At 44.9% G+C, this 16,849-nt stretch overlaps 1 protein-coding gene across 1 annotated transcript in view; it reads right to left on the bottom strand.

Annotated features, from left to right (window-relative positions):
- The window catches only part of znf653 (zinc finger protein 653), a 30,377-nt gene extending 13,870 nt beyond the window's left edge, over positions 1-16,507 (bottom strand). Inside the window, exons 1-4 of the mRNA XM_078531430.1 lie at positions 16,183-16,507; positions 8,665-8,714; positions 4,762-5,697; positions 1,742-1,826 (exon numbers count right to left, since the gene is read on the bottom strand). Coding sequence (XP_078387556.1) covers positions 1,742-1,826; positions 4,762-5,697; positions 8,665-8,714; positions 16,183-16,481 — 1,370 coding nt within the window. The 5' untranslated portion in view covers positions 16,482-16,507. The remainder of the gene's footprint in view (positions 1-1,741; positions 1,827-4,761; positions 5,698-8,664; positions 8,715-16,182) is intronic.
- Between the last annotated feature and the right edge of the window lie 342 nt (positions 16,508-16,849).

Below are 16,849 nucleotides of genomic sequence, written 5' to 3'. Positions count from 1 at the left end.
GAAAGGAGGGCAGACAACAAGGGTGCTACAAGGACAGAGTGAAAAGTCCCGAGGCAGGGCAGCATGGTAATTGTTTCTTGGTACAGACTGGTCACTGGCAGACGCCAAGGGCTTGCTGAAGTGACAGGAGAGAAGTGCTTTGGAGCTTAAACATGCATCTGTGCAAAGGCAGGAGATGAGACACAGAATGAGTGGCAGAGGGATCAACAGGAGAATCCTTCCTCACCCAGGAAAATGGTTATGCGAAGCTGAAAAAGTCCATCACCCATCAGTCTGCAAAGTCTTCCACACACCCATCTACTCTGAACTCCTGCTCCCTTCATTGTTGGCACCATTATCCACAAATAGGAGGGACACACTATACTCAGAGCATCACTAAACACTCACTTAGTTCTGACTTCCAGTGAGCAATACCGCATCACATGCTCAGCCTGGTAGTACACTGTATGTTTGAGATTTGATTTGAGGGTTTAAATCCCAAGGCAGAGGGGTCACCTGTCTCCCCTCCCCTGCCTGTCCAAGGTGTAAACAGGCATTAAGATGTGCAATTTATATCAATGGCAGTGCATAAGTTACACGACTGCAGTAATTTTTCTCCCACATTCACCGATGGAAGAGCCATGGTGAACAAAGGGTAAAAGCAAAGCTCAGACTGTTCCACTTGTACTAGTTTCTTGCCTATGAGCAGCTCTTTCCTATCTTTTCTATCAAAGGCAAAGCATTCTGCTGTTAAACAGGCTAACACTTCTGGCAAATGATAAGTGACTGAGCAAGTTTTTTTTAAACTTGCTTAGAAACCTCAGTTTAATCATTAACTCACGCTGTTAAAAATTAAACGTTATACTATTGAGGCTGTGTAGTTTGGAGTCTGTCAAGCAAACCGTGAAAAGCAGAGGGAGAAAAAGAAAAAGGTCCTTTCATGCCTATTTCTTCTGAGTTGGAATGAAAAATCCACAATCACTTGCCAACTGCGATTTCTGTCATTAGAAGCAAGTGATCTCAGTATCCCCTACTGGCAACTAGTTTGTAGATCTAACCCTGGTTAAACAAAGCTGTGCATCAGCAGCAGAACGACACATTGAGTTATTAATATCAGGCATGTATGTGTCACGCAATCGGTCTTACTCTGGGCAATGGTGTACCAAGATAAAGCAGTCTATGAATGAAAAAAAATATTTCCCCACCAACTAGTCTATTCACCCCGTTTCTTCTCCAAGTCAGTGAGTCCATTCTGTAAGCCTACACCCAGAGCCAGATCACCTTTATTACCTCAGCCTGTGTGGTCACTGTCCACATTCAGGCCTGGATGGTAGTGTCGAGTCAACTTGACCACAAACCAAGTTAATTCCATCCTTACCAAGGAAGGGTCGCTGAAGTGAATGGATACAGGAATCCCATGTGATTGTTCCCTTCCCTAATCCATGGAAATGGATGCCAAACACTGCACGCCCATAAGGTGCCCCTGGTTGAGATCAACTGATTCAATGAAGTTCAAGATCTGTAGCTGGGATCTTCCTTGGCACAGTATCACATCATACAATGCATTTATCCACTGAGCCAATGGGAGGGATTACCTGCATGTTTCTGAAAACCTACAACAATAATCAATGCTATTTTTATCTGCAACCGATATTTCAGAAACAAACAAAACAAGACTGATGGACATTAAGGGAAACTGAGGTCATCAGTATAAAAGCTAAATCTAATGCCCCATCACAGAGAGCTTTAACCAAATACTCACTTATGTGGCATTTCCTGTGCAGCTTCCCTCGGTTCAGTTGCAGGCAATGCAGAGCCATCAATGACAGTTCTCTCTCCTATCACACCTGCATCAGTAAGGAACAAAATTTCTGTCACTGAGAGCCACCACCCATTCAATCCCAAAGCTGAAGCGTGTTCGAGAAGCCAGCGAAAAGTACATCTTCTTACAGCAACTTGGTATTACCGTCCGGTCAAAGGAGGAAATCCTGCTGATCCAGAAGTCAGCGGACCACCAGGTTTCACACCAACATAGAGGTAACAATGCAACTATCAAGCTGTTAAACTGAGAATCCAGTTTGAAAAATTACATTTAAAAAAAAATGTTTTAGGGCACAAACATCACATCAAAGTTATATTAAAGTCTCCCGAACATTTCTTTAAAAATGCACAATATTTATCGTTGGCCGGCTTGAGTATAGGGATTTATATATTTTTTCTAATGCTTTGTAGCAGAGGATATATATCCGCATTCAGCCAAGCAGGTCTCATGAAAGCCAGTAGGTTCAGATGCCCCGAAAATCTTAACTGTCTTATGTTGTTTTAATAGACCAGGTTGACTTTCATAGTTAATGGGCAAACAGATTGGAGAAATCAAGCTCTCATTACCTTCACTTTGATTCGCATTAAATTGGTGTCTCATATGCAGCATCAAGTCCTGCCAAACTGCAGGCAGCTTTAGGTTGCACACTCGCATTGGGACAGTCAAAACGCAAGTCAACTCATTCCTTTGGAAACAGCTCATTAAAGGTTTTCACTGAAACCATTTGGGATCGCATTCAAAGTCAGGTCACCAGGCTGCCTGACGTGCATGGAAAAGTTGCACAAATTTCTGAAGTGACTTATAATGAGAATCACTGTTTCTATCTGTCTCCCTGGGGAGCAGGGGACGGGCAAGGCAGGGGGAGGGAACTGCGTGTGTATTTATAGCAATAACTTCATTATACACCCTAAACAGGCTTACAATTCATGCAACTAACATTTATTTTAGTTACCAAAGTGTCTATTTACATCAAGTTCTCAGCAAATGCAAATAAAACACACTTTTCTTTCACAAATTAGATATTCTAAGACTGCTGCTATCAAAACACCTGGCGATTTCCTGCTCCCAAACACTGGATCCCTACTGGTCTTATATCAGAGATACATGGGCAAGAGATTTTTCGATCAGATACTGGACACACAGGCACCATTTATGGGTTTGTGCTTTTTCTTTACTCTCACGTCCCCCCAAAGCCTATTATATTTTCAACTTTTCCCAGTTCTAAGGTCTTCAACCTGAAACATTAGCTCTCTTTCTCTCTCCGCAGATGCTGCTTGACCTGCTGAGTGTTTCCTGCATTTTTCTTTATTTCAAATAGCATTTATCCTGTCTTATCAATGAAACCTGCAAGAGAACACAATGAATGTTCAGTATTCCAGCCGGCTTATACAAAACTAAACCCCAACTTCGAAGACAATGGAAACTCAGTTATTCACATCAACTGATTGCAAATTGACCAGGGACACATTGGGAGATCTGTCAGCGCTGGCAGACCTACTTTGGAATTTTATTGGGACATCTAGAGGCATAGACAACTGATTAATCATCATTTGGACAAGCGATGAACCATGACCAAAGAAGTCATTTACAGTTTGTAGTATATGGGATTTGAGAGTTTGTACTGGTGGCTTAGGGGATCAAATTTAAGAATCCTGCCTTTTTTTGTGAAAGCGGATCAGTGAATACCATCAAGATATGAAAAATGATCGTAAAAGAAAATTTTCTTCAAAACGGCCTTTGCTGCTCTCATTAAGAACAAGAAAAAAAAGGCACCCCATGTTGAGGGTTACTACTTCCAACCAACCTGTGCCCAATAATCTCACTTACTACAGTAGCCAGAGATGGGGGGGAAATGGTTAACTGAGATATTACTGGATCTTCTGATTGCGGAGGCAACAGAGACTAGAGTATTACTGCACTAACATTGAGGCCAATAGTGGCAGTGTGAAGTGCACATGACAAGACCCCATTTTGCTGAGAGGTTCAAACTGCGCTGTATCTACAAAGAAGCAAGTGTGTACTGCGGCGCGTGCAAAGCTATATGACCCAGCCAATAATTCATGAACGTTTCGTGTAAATGTCTGTTTTTTCCAAAATCTCTGGGAAGTTTAACATGGTGCAAAGCTGCAGCAAATGGACTGAGCCCTTCTTAAATGCGGCTGGACACAAAATGGACCCTCCACATGGTGTGCAATGCAGGCTGTGACAGTTAGATCGAACTTTAAGCACGTTAATGTAACAACACGTTGCTGGCAGGCAGTCCATTTTTATTCCAATGGTGAGAAAGTGACGATCAGAAAAGGTTAAGTGGAAACTGCACTTCACCCTTCCACTTTCGCATCGTGCAAGAGGCTTAAATTTATATAACTACGCTTATTTGAAATAGGCAGCCAGTAGGCAATTTCCTGGCAAAGATTTGCAGCATGTCCAATCAGGAATCATTTAACGCTGTCATGTACAATTAAAAAGATTTCCTGGGTTAAGATTTAGAGCAATATTCCTTTTGCACCCCCAGTGCAGGTTAGATGTGAACCTCCCTACCCTAAAGCTCCTTTTGCACCAGCCTGTCACACACTCCCAAGACAGGAACAACACTCAGTTAGATAATAATACTGCCAGGTTTCTCCACTGAAGTAAGCTACAATGCATTGTACCATTTAAATAGCAGCTACAAAACCTTATCAAAACGCAGGTAGCAAGATATTTTATTTCACATCTAGAGTCTTTCAACGCTTTGAGATACCCAGATCCAATAAGCCTGAGAGATGATTTGGCTTAAGAAAACAATTCACATAAATCACATTATGCTTTTAATAGGAAATATAGCATGAAAACCTATTTCACTCTAGAACAGTTTTGTCAGGATACAGAGAATTTCACCTGCGACTCCTGGAACCACCAGTGCAAGTTATTTAGTCGAGGTGGTGTAGAACCATCAGGGGGAACAAAACAAAAATTACCTGGATGCTCGCTCCACTCTGTGGCTTCATTTTGCCCCTCAATGGTATAACATTCACCCACTGGATTCACATAAGACAATTGTTCTGAAAAAGTACAAGTCATTTCCTCGTATTCAGTGGGATTTACTGGCTGTGCAGTGTCCAAGGGCACTTGTCCAAACTCTGAGTCTGTAATGCTGGTGATCTCTGAGCTCTGTACCGTGGAAATCTGCACAGTTACAGGACAGTTGGCAGATAAGGAGCTCAAAGCATCCTTCTCGACAGTCTGTGATATATTATTCAGTGCGGGAAGCTCCGATGGCAATGGCAGATGGGTGCCCTCACCAGCGGTGCTCTTGCATGGTGACTGGGCTCGACATGGAGATGCTAGCTCACCAACTTCAGTCCCGTGTCCTTCTCCAGTTTTATCTGTCTCTTCGGAAGGTTTACCAGCTGAACTCAAGACTTTGGCATTCACGCCACCCTCTTTGTTTCCGCCTTCATAAACAGACCCAGTGGCATCAACGTCAATGAGTTTCACGTTGAAATATTCCTCGAATTTCTGATCTGAGTCAGACTCGTCACAGGTTGAGGTGTCAGATTCGCATTTCATGTACAATTCATTAGATTGCCCAGGTTTCCTTCTGATTGTCCTTCTCTTGTCCTTCCTTACTTTCTTCTCTACAGGGCAGTGCTGTTGACTCCGATTTTCCTCCGAACTGCTGACTGTCACTCTGTCCTTGGCGGTGGGTTCAGCGTCTGGGATGTGGCAGTTCTTCCGGACAGGCTCTAAACACTGCAGGTGCTGGTGCCCTGCTTCACATTGCCACACTATGGCCACTGAGCAGTCACACACCTGCTGCAGTTCGTAGAGCATAGGCTCCTGTTTGCACGTCTGCATATGGTGCTCATACCATACCATCAGAGTCTTCAGTGAGCTAATTGCTTGCTTCTTCACTGTGGGAAAAACAGAGGAGCCATTATAACTTCTTAGGTAAACTAATAAATTGCTTGGGGTGTTGCCCACAGTCAAGAGGATGAAAATCATTTTGCCACACAGACAAGATTTGTAAGGTTATGAGACTTCAGAAAGTTGCTCCACAGAGCCACTGAGTGCCAGGGCCTAGAGCTGCAGCTGAGAGTTGAAAGTATCACTTAAAGCGATAAAGACTGACAGAAAAGCATGACCAAAAATCGTGACAACAGGAAATTAACAGTTGGTAAACCCAAAGTGCACAGAACATTTGATTATGCCAAAGCTCTCCCCACACTTTTCTGATGAAGGCATCAACACATGCTGGGTCCGGGGGGTGGGGTGTTTCATAGTGCGACTCCTGCAGAACTTAGCCCAAGTCACCATTCCTTAACTGTGTGTAAAGACTGTGATTCTAACTGCTTGCTCAGCTCTTACTAAATGGTCACAAAGAGGTAACTGCATAGTGATCAGAAGCAATAAGCATGTCCAATTTGTCACCTTGCCGTGACAACCACAATATTCCGCTGAGATTACATAACTCAGAACAGTACGGGGATTGGACCCGGGACTTTCTCGATCTGTGCATCCCAACTCTATACAAAGCCAATTAAGCCACTGGGCAAGGAACAGGGGAAAGAATTTCAAAGTGGCATATCACGGCACAGTGTGCAAAATGTGTAAGCAGTATTAACAGTGCAAGGTTCTAAACTGGTCCTCAATTCAGGTTTTTCAATCCAAACTTTTAAACCCAACGTAGTTTTTTTAAATTAAAGTTATTACCCCGGAAGTGAAATTACTAAATACCTTCAAGTTAAATTGATTATGTGTTGTTACCCTGGTCAACGGAAATTTAAATGAGTTTAAAATGGAACAAATCTTCCTTTTACCATTGGGTTTAAAACCAGTCCAGAATGAAGGAATAAAATGCCATCTGCTAGACTGCACTCAGAGTTTTAGACAGGTGCAGTTTGGAATCAACATGGTTAGTAATTCACACCCACAAAACTGCCCATATTTAGTGCAACGTAGCACTAAATTACAAGTGTCAAACTGTCCACGTGCATTGTGAGCAAGGAATGTCACACTGACCCGGGTATGGCTGCTCTCCTGAGGCTAAGCACACTGTAGTAGTCTACGCCCAACAAGGGATACAAAGAGTGAGTGTGTGTTCCGTTTCACAGCACCCTTCACTTCAGTGGCCACAAAATTCACTTTTATATACAAAAAAGTGCCTGAGAAAGGAAGGTTTATTTAAGAAAATTGTTTAAAATATAGCACAGGGTTTCAAAAAGGTATTGAAATGCTCAGTTATGGCTCACAGATGTAAAAATCCAATTCAACATTCAGGCTTTTGAAGCAACGTTTAAGGACGCCAGCAAGGACTGATATGTAATGAAGGGTGGGGTTTCTCATGTCACACCTTAGCTATTCCTCACACTGAGCTATTCCTGTCGTTACTTCCTGTCGAGAGGTGGATTCTCTTAGTCCTTACCTATCACAAGTTAGCATTGAAAAATTGCAGGAACACAGTAGGTGAGGGCTTGGGGAAAAACTACTGCATAGCGTACCAGGGTGTTTACAGTTAAGACACATGAAACGGATGTGATAAAATAAACTCATAGCTTCTGAATTCATTCCACTGACACTGTGGGATGGTGCTCAGAACTAAGACAGCAATGTAAAAATCTCAAGCTGAGAGAAGGAAATCAGATGAGACGAGCACGTTTCACCCAACCTAGTGGGATAATTGGCTCCAGTCACTATGTTCAGATTTTCTTTGGCCGCTGTTTCTAGCAAGAACCCCAACATGTGTTCTCAACTTTGCTGGATATTACTAGGGCAAAATTCCTCAATTTTGTTTGTAACATGCCTATGCATGGCAGCTGAAGAAAATCACTAAGGCAGCAATTGCATCCCACAGTTCACTAGATATAGCCACCGCGTAACTCTGTCTTTAGGCAGGAGAGCCGTGATTTTCAACTTGCGTGGAATGCTGACATAGCTTCAGCTTGGTGGCAGTTCCACCCACCACAAGAGGTGAAGAGATTGGCTGCAAGTAGGCATGGGAGGCCTGATACAAGGAAGATTGATTAACAGCTTTTGCGCTGGTTGAAGAAACAGTTACATTTAATACTTATAACAGAGGTGGCACTGCGGTGCAATAGACCACAAGGCTTTTTCTGGCCATGAAATGTTAATGTTCCTTTCTTACATCTATAGCAATGCTGTATTATATTGGGAGGGGGGTCACAGTGGCGTAGTGGTAATGTTGCTGGGCTGGCAGTCCAAGAGGCCTAGGCTAATGCTTGGGGTTGGGGTACAGGTTCAAATCTCACCATGGCAGTGGGTGGATTCAATGGATTAAAAATCTGAAATTGAAGGCTAGTTTCACTAACAGTGACTCCAGACCCACTGCATGTGGTTGACTCTTAACTGGTCTCAAACGTAATTAGGGGTGGGGAACAAATGCTGGCCGTGCTAGCCAAATCCCACGGGACGAATAAAAACAAAATGCCTCAAGCAGAATTTTCCGTTATCACTCCACTCAAGTTAAAGTGGGAATTTGAGTGGGAAATTCTGATCAAGGTATTCTGCTTTGATGGCTAAATTATTGTTAGTGAATTGAAAAAAACCTCACAAAGCTGGAAAGCACTGAATTTTGCAAAATTTGTATTGAGGACTGGAAAATGCAGATTAGGATATTTCAAATGCAGACAGAAAACTAGTGGCATATATTCCTTCATTTATTGCCAGCTAAGTCAATAGAAGTACAAAATTGATTTTCTCACTTTATACTCACGCCAACATTTTCACTAAAAATTAACTAAGGGAAAATGATATACCCCCTGGTGATTAATGCTGCAAACTCCTTGCTAAGTCGCGACTGATCCCCAATTTGCATAGATATCACTGCAGAACATCCTCCCACACCTGATTAACAGGCTTACCTTTTTGTGAGGAATTAATTTTCGAGTTCTGTTCCTCTGCTCCGGGTTTGCTGTAATAAAATAAAATTGTTATGAAGGCAGAGCATGTTTTCCTACTCTTGCATCAATAACTCCTTTTCCCACTGCAACAGCAATATAAGTACTGTGGGTGCTGAAAATAAGAAAAATCAGAAAATGCTGGAAGTACTCAGCAGGTCAGGCAGCCCCTGTGGCAAGGGAAACAGTTAATGTTTCAGGTCAATGGCCTGTTCTAACCAAAGGTCAAGATCCTGTAACGTTAACTCTGTTTCTCTCTCCACAAATGCTACCTGACCTGAGTATTACCAACATTTTCTTTTTTTTTAAAAAAAAGCCATTAGGTCACCTCGTTTAACGTATGATGATAAAATTGCTGAGCGAGGCAGTTGGGAGGTTACCAGACTATAATGTCAAATCATAGCAGCCACACCTCAAGTGCATTTTGATACTCTTGGGGAATGATTGATCCTGTAAAACCATGCCATATCAGTGATTGTGTTACATCAGTGTGCTTTGATTAGGCGCCGAATCCTTGAACAGCATTGAACAGGTTGACTGAAAACTCAAAAAGCACTTCAAAGGCCGCCAGGTATCAGAGCAGCCTGAATGCCAGTGCTTAGCATCCATAGTCTTCATCCGTAAAGACAAGATTTCTGACCTGTAAACTCAGCAGCAGCCATTGAAAGTTGTGTAGCACAACTACAACAGCTGCAAAATGTACCTTTCCACTGGTACATTCAACATCAGTAAGTAAAACATCTAAAACTGAGAAATTGAGCTATGAACGGAACGGGGTGGGGAGGAGGGTAGCGCAGGAAAGGAGCTATTAGAACAGGCTCACTTTTGCTTAAACAATGGCCCTAATGCAGGGGATGCCCAGTCCTCACTTCAACAGACAGCACCAGGAAAGCGAGAAGAACTAATTCAGGTCCGATGTTCAAAATCTAGCTGACCAGAAACCGGAATTGTCCAAAAACAGGACATTTTTCTCTTGGGGGATCTGGGTGCCGCTCCCGGAACAGAGTAAGCACAGGAACAAAGAGGTCATTCTCTCCGGCTGATCCCAGAGGGCGGAATCAGCGAGAGTTGTTCACACATGGGACCCAAGGCCAATGCAGCGCTCTAAAATCTGCATCCCCACCGTCTCTCCCTGTTCTCCAGACACAAGGCTGCCCGTTCCACCAGCGGGTATTCCACAATCTGGGAAAATCCCAAGTCTGCTACGTTCTCGGTCCCGAGAGTGTCGGATTTTGTATCTCAGACCTGTATATAACTTGCAACAGAATAAACATTACTAAGTAAATTAATGCACCATCATGGATTGTCTGGGGGAGTCATCGATTCTCTAGTTGCTTTAAAAAGGAGCCTTGTCACTTTCAACGGTATGTCCTCAGTTTCCTAAAAGGGGGAATACATGATGGCAGTCAATGGCAAGCTCATGGCTTTGTAACTGAATGATAGGCAGGAGAAGCAAAGTCCAGAATAAATACGAACATACGAGTTAGGAGGAGTAGGCCACTCGGCCCCTTGAGCCTGCTCTGCCATTCGATAAGATCATGGCTGATCTGATTGTAACCTCAACTCCACATTTCCACCTACCCTCGATAACCTTTCACCCCCTTGCTTATCAAGAATCTATCAAAGACTTTGCTTCCACCGCCTTTTGAGGAAGAGTTCCAAAGAATCACAACCCTCAGAAAAAGTTTCTCCTCATCTACAAATTAAATGGGCGACCCCTTATTTTTAAACAGTGACCCCCTAGTTCTAGATTCTCCCTCAATCGGAAACATCCTCTCCACATCCACCCTGTCAAGACCCATCAGGATCTTATATGTTTCAACCAAGTCACCTCTTACTCTTCTAAACTCCAACGGACACAAGCCTAGCTTGTCCAATTTTTCCTCATAAGATATCCCTCCCATTCCAATTGTTAGTCTAGTAAACCTTCTCTGAACTGCTTCCAAGCATTTACATCCTTCCTTAAATAAGGAGACTAATACTGTATACAGGCTGCATTAAATATACTGCCCCAGAGTTGCATATTGCTGAGTAAAAAGGAACAATAAACAATTCCTGACATTACAACAGACAATCTCCATACGTGGTTTGAGCAGACAACAGTACGTCAGTACTAAGTTAAGGAACAAATAGCAACTCAACCTTAGCATTCAAGACAGGCAAGGATACCAATCCCAATTTTAAGTGATGCACTCACTGTGAGGCTGTAGTTTCTTCTGCAGCCTTTTGAGCAGTCCACTGCAAAACTTCCCAAACTCTGTCTTCCTGTCATTATTCCTGGGAAGTCATTATTCGTACCTGACAGGCCAATCTACCTCTTAATGTATTTACATAGGAAAAACACATTTCAGCCATGTTAAATTCAGTCCTCCCTTTAAACCCTGCCCAATTCTGAATCAACTCTAGCTCTGTTCCTCATCTCTCTCTGTTAATGTCTAAGGTCATGGTGAAAGGTCTTTGGCCTGAAATGTTAACTCCGTCTCTCTCTCTCCAGAGGCTGCCAGGCCTGCTGAGTATTTCCAGCATTTTCTGCCTTCATTCACTTTTCCAGCCTGTCCTGTCCTGCTTGTCGCTAAGGCCAGGGGATCTGCTGTCATGGTATGTCTCATCTGCTTTGTGCCATCCTCACACATCCTCTGTAGCTCGTCTGAAACCGCTGTTATCCAACTACACCTAGGTTGACCCCTCTTTCTGCTGCCCTGCACTTTGCCCTCACAGAGATCTCTATAGCTTTTCAGCTGTGATCAAATGGCTAAAATACTGACATTTTCTTTTCTGCATGTCATTTTTTAGAATTTTTTTTGCTCTTGCAATTTCGAGGGCCTCTTAATTTGTCTCATGGTCTGTATATGGAAGTTTAAACATAAGTAGTTTTCCTGCATCCACAGTATTTCGCTCTTGTAAAGAAATGAGGAACGAGTCTCACTCCAGTGTCACATTAACTGTATGGGAAACGCTCAGGATGTTTAGAGATGCAAAGAAGATTTCTATTTATGTCACATCTTTAACAAATGGGACTCAATTCTAAAATCTCATGCCCACAAGGTGCCTTACAGTGAAACTATTTATCACATCTTACTTATAGCCGTGATTAGAGTGACTTTCACCACAAGTTCTCTCTTCCGCCTAATAATCATGATCATCACATGCAATCATAGAATTATATCCTCGAATCTTATCCCCACTCCCCTCTTATCCTGAATAGTATAGTCCCCAGATACATCAGGTCTCACGTACCTTCTCCAGATGTCCAATCTTTGTTGGTGGATCTAAAGAGACTATTCAATCATACAGGGACTATTAAAAACCTGAATGATTCATTCAGCACATGATAGGAGGACATCCCAAGGCCTTTTATACATATGTAAAAAGCGAGAGGGTAGCCAGGAAAAGGGTAGGCCCACTCAGGGACAGAGGTGGGAATCTGTGTGTGGAGCCAGACGAAATGGGGGAGATACTAAATGAGTACTTCTCATCAGCATTCACCAAAGAGAAGGACATAGCGGGCAATTTGTCTAGGGAAGTGTGTGTAGATAGCCTGGATCATGTTGAGATCAAAAAAAAGGTGTTAGGAGTCTTGAAGAATATTAAGGTGGATAAGTCCCCAAGGCCAGATGGGATCTACCCCAGAGTACTGAGGGAGGCAAGGGAGGAGATTGCTGGGACAGAAATCTTTGTATCCTCACTGGCTATGGGTGAGGTCTCAGAGGACTGGAGAATGGCCAATGTTATTCCATTGTTTAAGAAGGGTAGCAGGGATAATCCAGGAAATTACAGGCCGGTGAGCCTTACGTCAGCGGTAGGGAAATTATTGGAGAAGATTCTTCATGACAGGATTTACTACCATTTGGAAGCAAATGGGCGTATTAGTGAGAGGCAGCATGGTTTTGTGAAGGGGAGGTCGTGTCTCACTAACTTGATCGAGTTTTTCGAGGAAGTGACAAAGATGATCGACGATGGAAGGGCAGTGGATGTTATCTACATGGATTTCAGTAAGGCCTTTGACAAGGTCCCTCATGGCAGACTGGTACAGAAGGTAAAGTCGCACGGGATCAGAGGTGAGCTGGCAAGATGGACACAGAATTGGCTTGGTCATAGAAGGCAGAGAGTAGCAGTGGAAGGGTGCTTTTCTGAATGGAGAGCTGTGACTAGTGGTGTTCCGCAGGGATCAGTGCTGGAACCTTTGCTGTTTGTAATATACGTAAATGATTTGGAGGAAAATATAACTGGGCTAATTAGTAAGTTTGCAAACAACACTAAAATTGGAGGAGTTGCAGATAGTGAAGAGGATTGTCAAAGGATACAACGGGATATAGATCGGTTGGAGACTTGGGTGGAGAAATGGCAGATGGAGTTTAATCCGGACAAATGCGAGGTACTGCATTTTGGAAGGTCTAATACAGGTAGGAATTATACAGTAAATGGCAGAACCCTTAAGTGCATCGATGGGCAGAGGGATCTGGGTGTACAGGTCCACAGGTCACTGAAAGTGGCAATGCAAGTGGATAAGGTAGTGAGGAAGGCATATGGCATGCTTCATCGGCAGGGGTATTGAGTATAAAAGCTGGGAAGTCATGCTGCAGCTGTATAGAACCTTGGTTAGGCCACACTTGAAATATTGCGTGCAATTCTGGTCACCACATTACCAGAAGGATATGGCGGCGTTGGAGAGGGTGCAAAGGAGGTTTATCAGGATGCTGCCTGGTCTGGAGGTTATTAGCTATGAGGAGAGGTTGGAGAAACTCGGATTATTCTCACTAGAGCAACAGAGATTGAGAGGTGACTTGATAGAAGTTTACAAAATTATGAGTGGCATCGACAGAGTAGATAGTCAGAAGCTTTTTCCCAGGGTGGAAGAGTCAATTACTAGGGGACGTAGATTTAAGGTGAGAGGAGAAAACTTTACAGGAGATGTGCAGGGCAAGTTTTTTTACGCAGAGGGTAGTGAGTGTCTGGAATTCGCTGCCAGAGGAGGTGATGGAAGCAGGTACAATAGTGGTGTTTAAGAGGCAGCTTGATAAATACATGAATAAGATGGGAATAGAGGGATATGGACCCCAGAAGTGCAAAATGTTTTAGTTTGACAGGCAATATGATCGGCGCAGGTTTGGAGGGCCAAAGGGCCTGTTCCTGTGCTGTACTTTTCTTTGTTCTTTGTATAATTTAAGCACTAGCAGACCAGGCCACATTACCAACATATGAATAATCATCATCCAAATTTTTAAATCACAATTATGCAATTTTTATTCCTGGCACATTAGGGCTTCAGCCTAGATTTTGAGTTAATCCAGGCTGATGCTCCAGTGCAGTATGAAGTTAGTGCCACACTGTCAGAGATCAGCAGTGAAACCGAACTTATTCAGGGGGCATAAATGGTCCCAAAGTACTTTTTTGTTTGAAGAGGTGGGGAATTGTCCCGACATCCTGTTCAACATCTAGCCCTTAACTGTCAACACCAAAAAAATTAATCGTTCATTCATTGCTCTGCTGTCTGAAGGACCTTATTGAAAGACCCGGTCTGGCCAACATTTGACTCCACTCCCACACCAACATGGTTAACCGTCTTCCGCAATAATTGGCCTCGCCCTGCCACGTAATGAAACCAATAGAGATGTGCATTAAATGTGACACCCGCGTCCCAAAAAATCTAATATCCAGCACAATTAATTGAAACATATTGGGAATTACTTATGTGCTGAAAAATACTGTTCTCTCTCTATAATTAGAGAATATAAATAGCTGGACCTTAGCTTTAACTCACAACATAGTGATTGCACAATTTAGTTGTATTTGTTTTTAAACATCCATTATGAATGAAAGCTCAGTGATGTTAAAGGCCGGTTGTTGATGTTCAGTCACTGAAGAAAATAAAGGAATGAGGGATAGTGCGGGAAGGTGTGACTGCATTGATTAATGAGGAACAGGCTCAAATGTGACCTGCTCCTGATCAACAGCTAGATTCCAGCCTCCCCTCTAGATTGCTGGAGTCCTGGAGAGAGTTGCCAACTCTGGTTAAATATATTCCCGGAGGCTTCATTATATGGAGCACCCCCACCACTGGTTACCCAGCATATCTAGGCTGGCTAATTATCCAACTGGATGATGAGCTCCCACTCCCTCCAACTTCTTTCTTGTGTGGCTGGCCCGAAGGCAGTCCTTGCCTCATTGTTTGCTGATGCTTCATTCTGAGCCATTTTCTTGGCAGTGGTAGAGTTTGCCGTTGCCTTGCAGGCTCAGTGCAGGGCAAGGGGGCAGGTCCCAAGTCTACCTCAGCCAGAACATGGACTGAACCCATGCTTTTGACATTATTCTGAACCACACGTTAGCCAGCTGACTCCCCTTTCCCTCCATCAGTCGAAATCTTCAAGACTAATCTTTAGATTATTTCCATTTAAAAGTTTTGTCAGGACTACGATCTCAACAGGCCATGCCTGGTTTAGCTAGCGCTGCCCATACCCATACACATGCTGGTGGAATACAGATATCAGTCTGTGATGCTGACACAACTAAAGCACAAGCAACTTAGCCATTTCCAATCTTATATTTCTAAATAATAGCATTTTTAAAATAAATGCAATGCCTCCAATGATTTGTCTCTCCCCCCCTGTCCCGGATGGGGGGTTAGCATTTGAATCAGCGGGGGAGATTGGGGGGGTGGTGGTGCTAGAGATCAATTTTGCATTTTTGCTGTTTCCCCCCTCCTCCTCCCCATTCACACCCCCCTCCCCATCGCCCCCTCCTCTCCCTCGTTTCCCCGTCGACCCCTCCTCTCCCCCTCCCCGTTGCCCCTTCCTCCACTCTCCCCCTCCTTTTTTGACCCCCTTCTGTAACCCCCTCCTCATTTGACCCCCTTTTGCACCCCCTCCTCGTCTGGCCCCCTTTTGTACCCCCCTCCTCGTCTGACCCCCTTTTTGTACCCCCCTCCTTGTCTGACCCCCTTCTGAACCCTCCTCATTTGACCCCCTTCTGTACCCCCCTCCTCGTCTGACCCCCTTCTGAACCCTCCTCCTCATTTGACCCCCTTCTGTACCCCCCTCCTCGTCTGACCCCCCTTCTGTAACCCTCTCCTCGTCTGACCCCCTTCTGAACCCTCCTCATCTGACCCCCTTCTGTACCCCCACTCCTCATTAGACCCCCTTCTGTACCCCCTCCCCTCCTCGTTGGACCCCCTTCTGTACCCCCTCCCCTCCTCATTGGACCCCCTTCTGTACCCCCCTCCTCATTTGACCCCCTTCTGTACCCCCCCCCCTCCTCGTTAGACCCCCTTCTGTACCCCCCCTCCTCGTTAGACCACCTTCTGTACCCCCCCTCCTCATTTGACCCCCTTCTGTACCCCCCCTCCTCGTTAGACCACCTTCTGTACCCCCCCTCCTCATTTGACCCCCTTCTGTACCCCCCCCCTCCTCATTTGACCCCCTTCTGTACCCTTGACCCCCGCCCGGGAGTGGTTGGGAGCCCGAGCCCCCCCCCACGCTCTCTTACCTGTGCCGCTTGTCGCGGCCGCCCTGCTCCAGCTGCACCAGGTGCAGCGCCAGCCGCTTGTCGGACCAGCCGTAGCGCTCGCGCAGGGCGGCCCACAGCGCGTACGACTCGCCGATGTAGATGCGCCGGTTGTCGTACTTCTTGCGGCTGTTGAGCCGCCGCTGCAGCCGGTCGTTGTCGCTCAGCCTCGGCCGCCCGCGGCCCCGCTTGGCCGCCTCGCTCCCTTCCCCGTCGCCGGGCGGCGGCGGCGGCATTGCCCCCGAGTCCCCCCCAGCAACGGACTCCATCCCGTCCGCCATCTTCGGGGCTCAAACAACCTGTACACAAACCCCGCCCCCCGCCGACGCCGCCATGCACTTCCGGAGCAGGAGGTCAAGACCCTCACCAAGATGGCCGCCCGCCTGGGCCGGAAGTGGCCTTGGACACAGCGCCGGAAGTTCAGCTCCATGGAGGCAGTCAAGGGGATGGTGCCTGAAATCACCACAGGAAAATCAGTAGAAGTCATTAAAACCCTCAGTGGGAAGGACAGGTTTCACTTTCAGTAAGATTTCACAAGGCAATGGGATGCAGAAGGTGGAAAAAAAATAGTTCAAAATGGCCAAATCCCAGTAAAACAGTCAGTAATCCAGGCAGCAGTAGGACTCTGGAGTTGAATTTTGAGGGGGAC

This window comes from Cetorhinus maximus, chromosome 28 (genome assembly GCF_964194155.1).
Source record: "Cetorhinus maximus chromosome 28, sCetMax3.hap1.1, whole genome shotgun sequence".
NCBI lineage: Eukaryota > Metazoa > Chordata > Chondrichthyes > Lamniformes > Cetorhinidae > Cetorhinus > Cetorhinus maximus.
The sequence above is the reverse complement of the archived record's forward strand: the minus strand, read 5'-3'. Positions and strand labels throughout refer to the sequence as shown.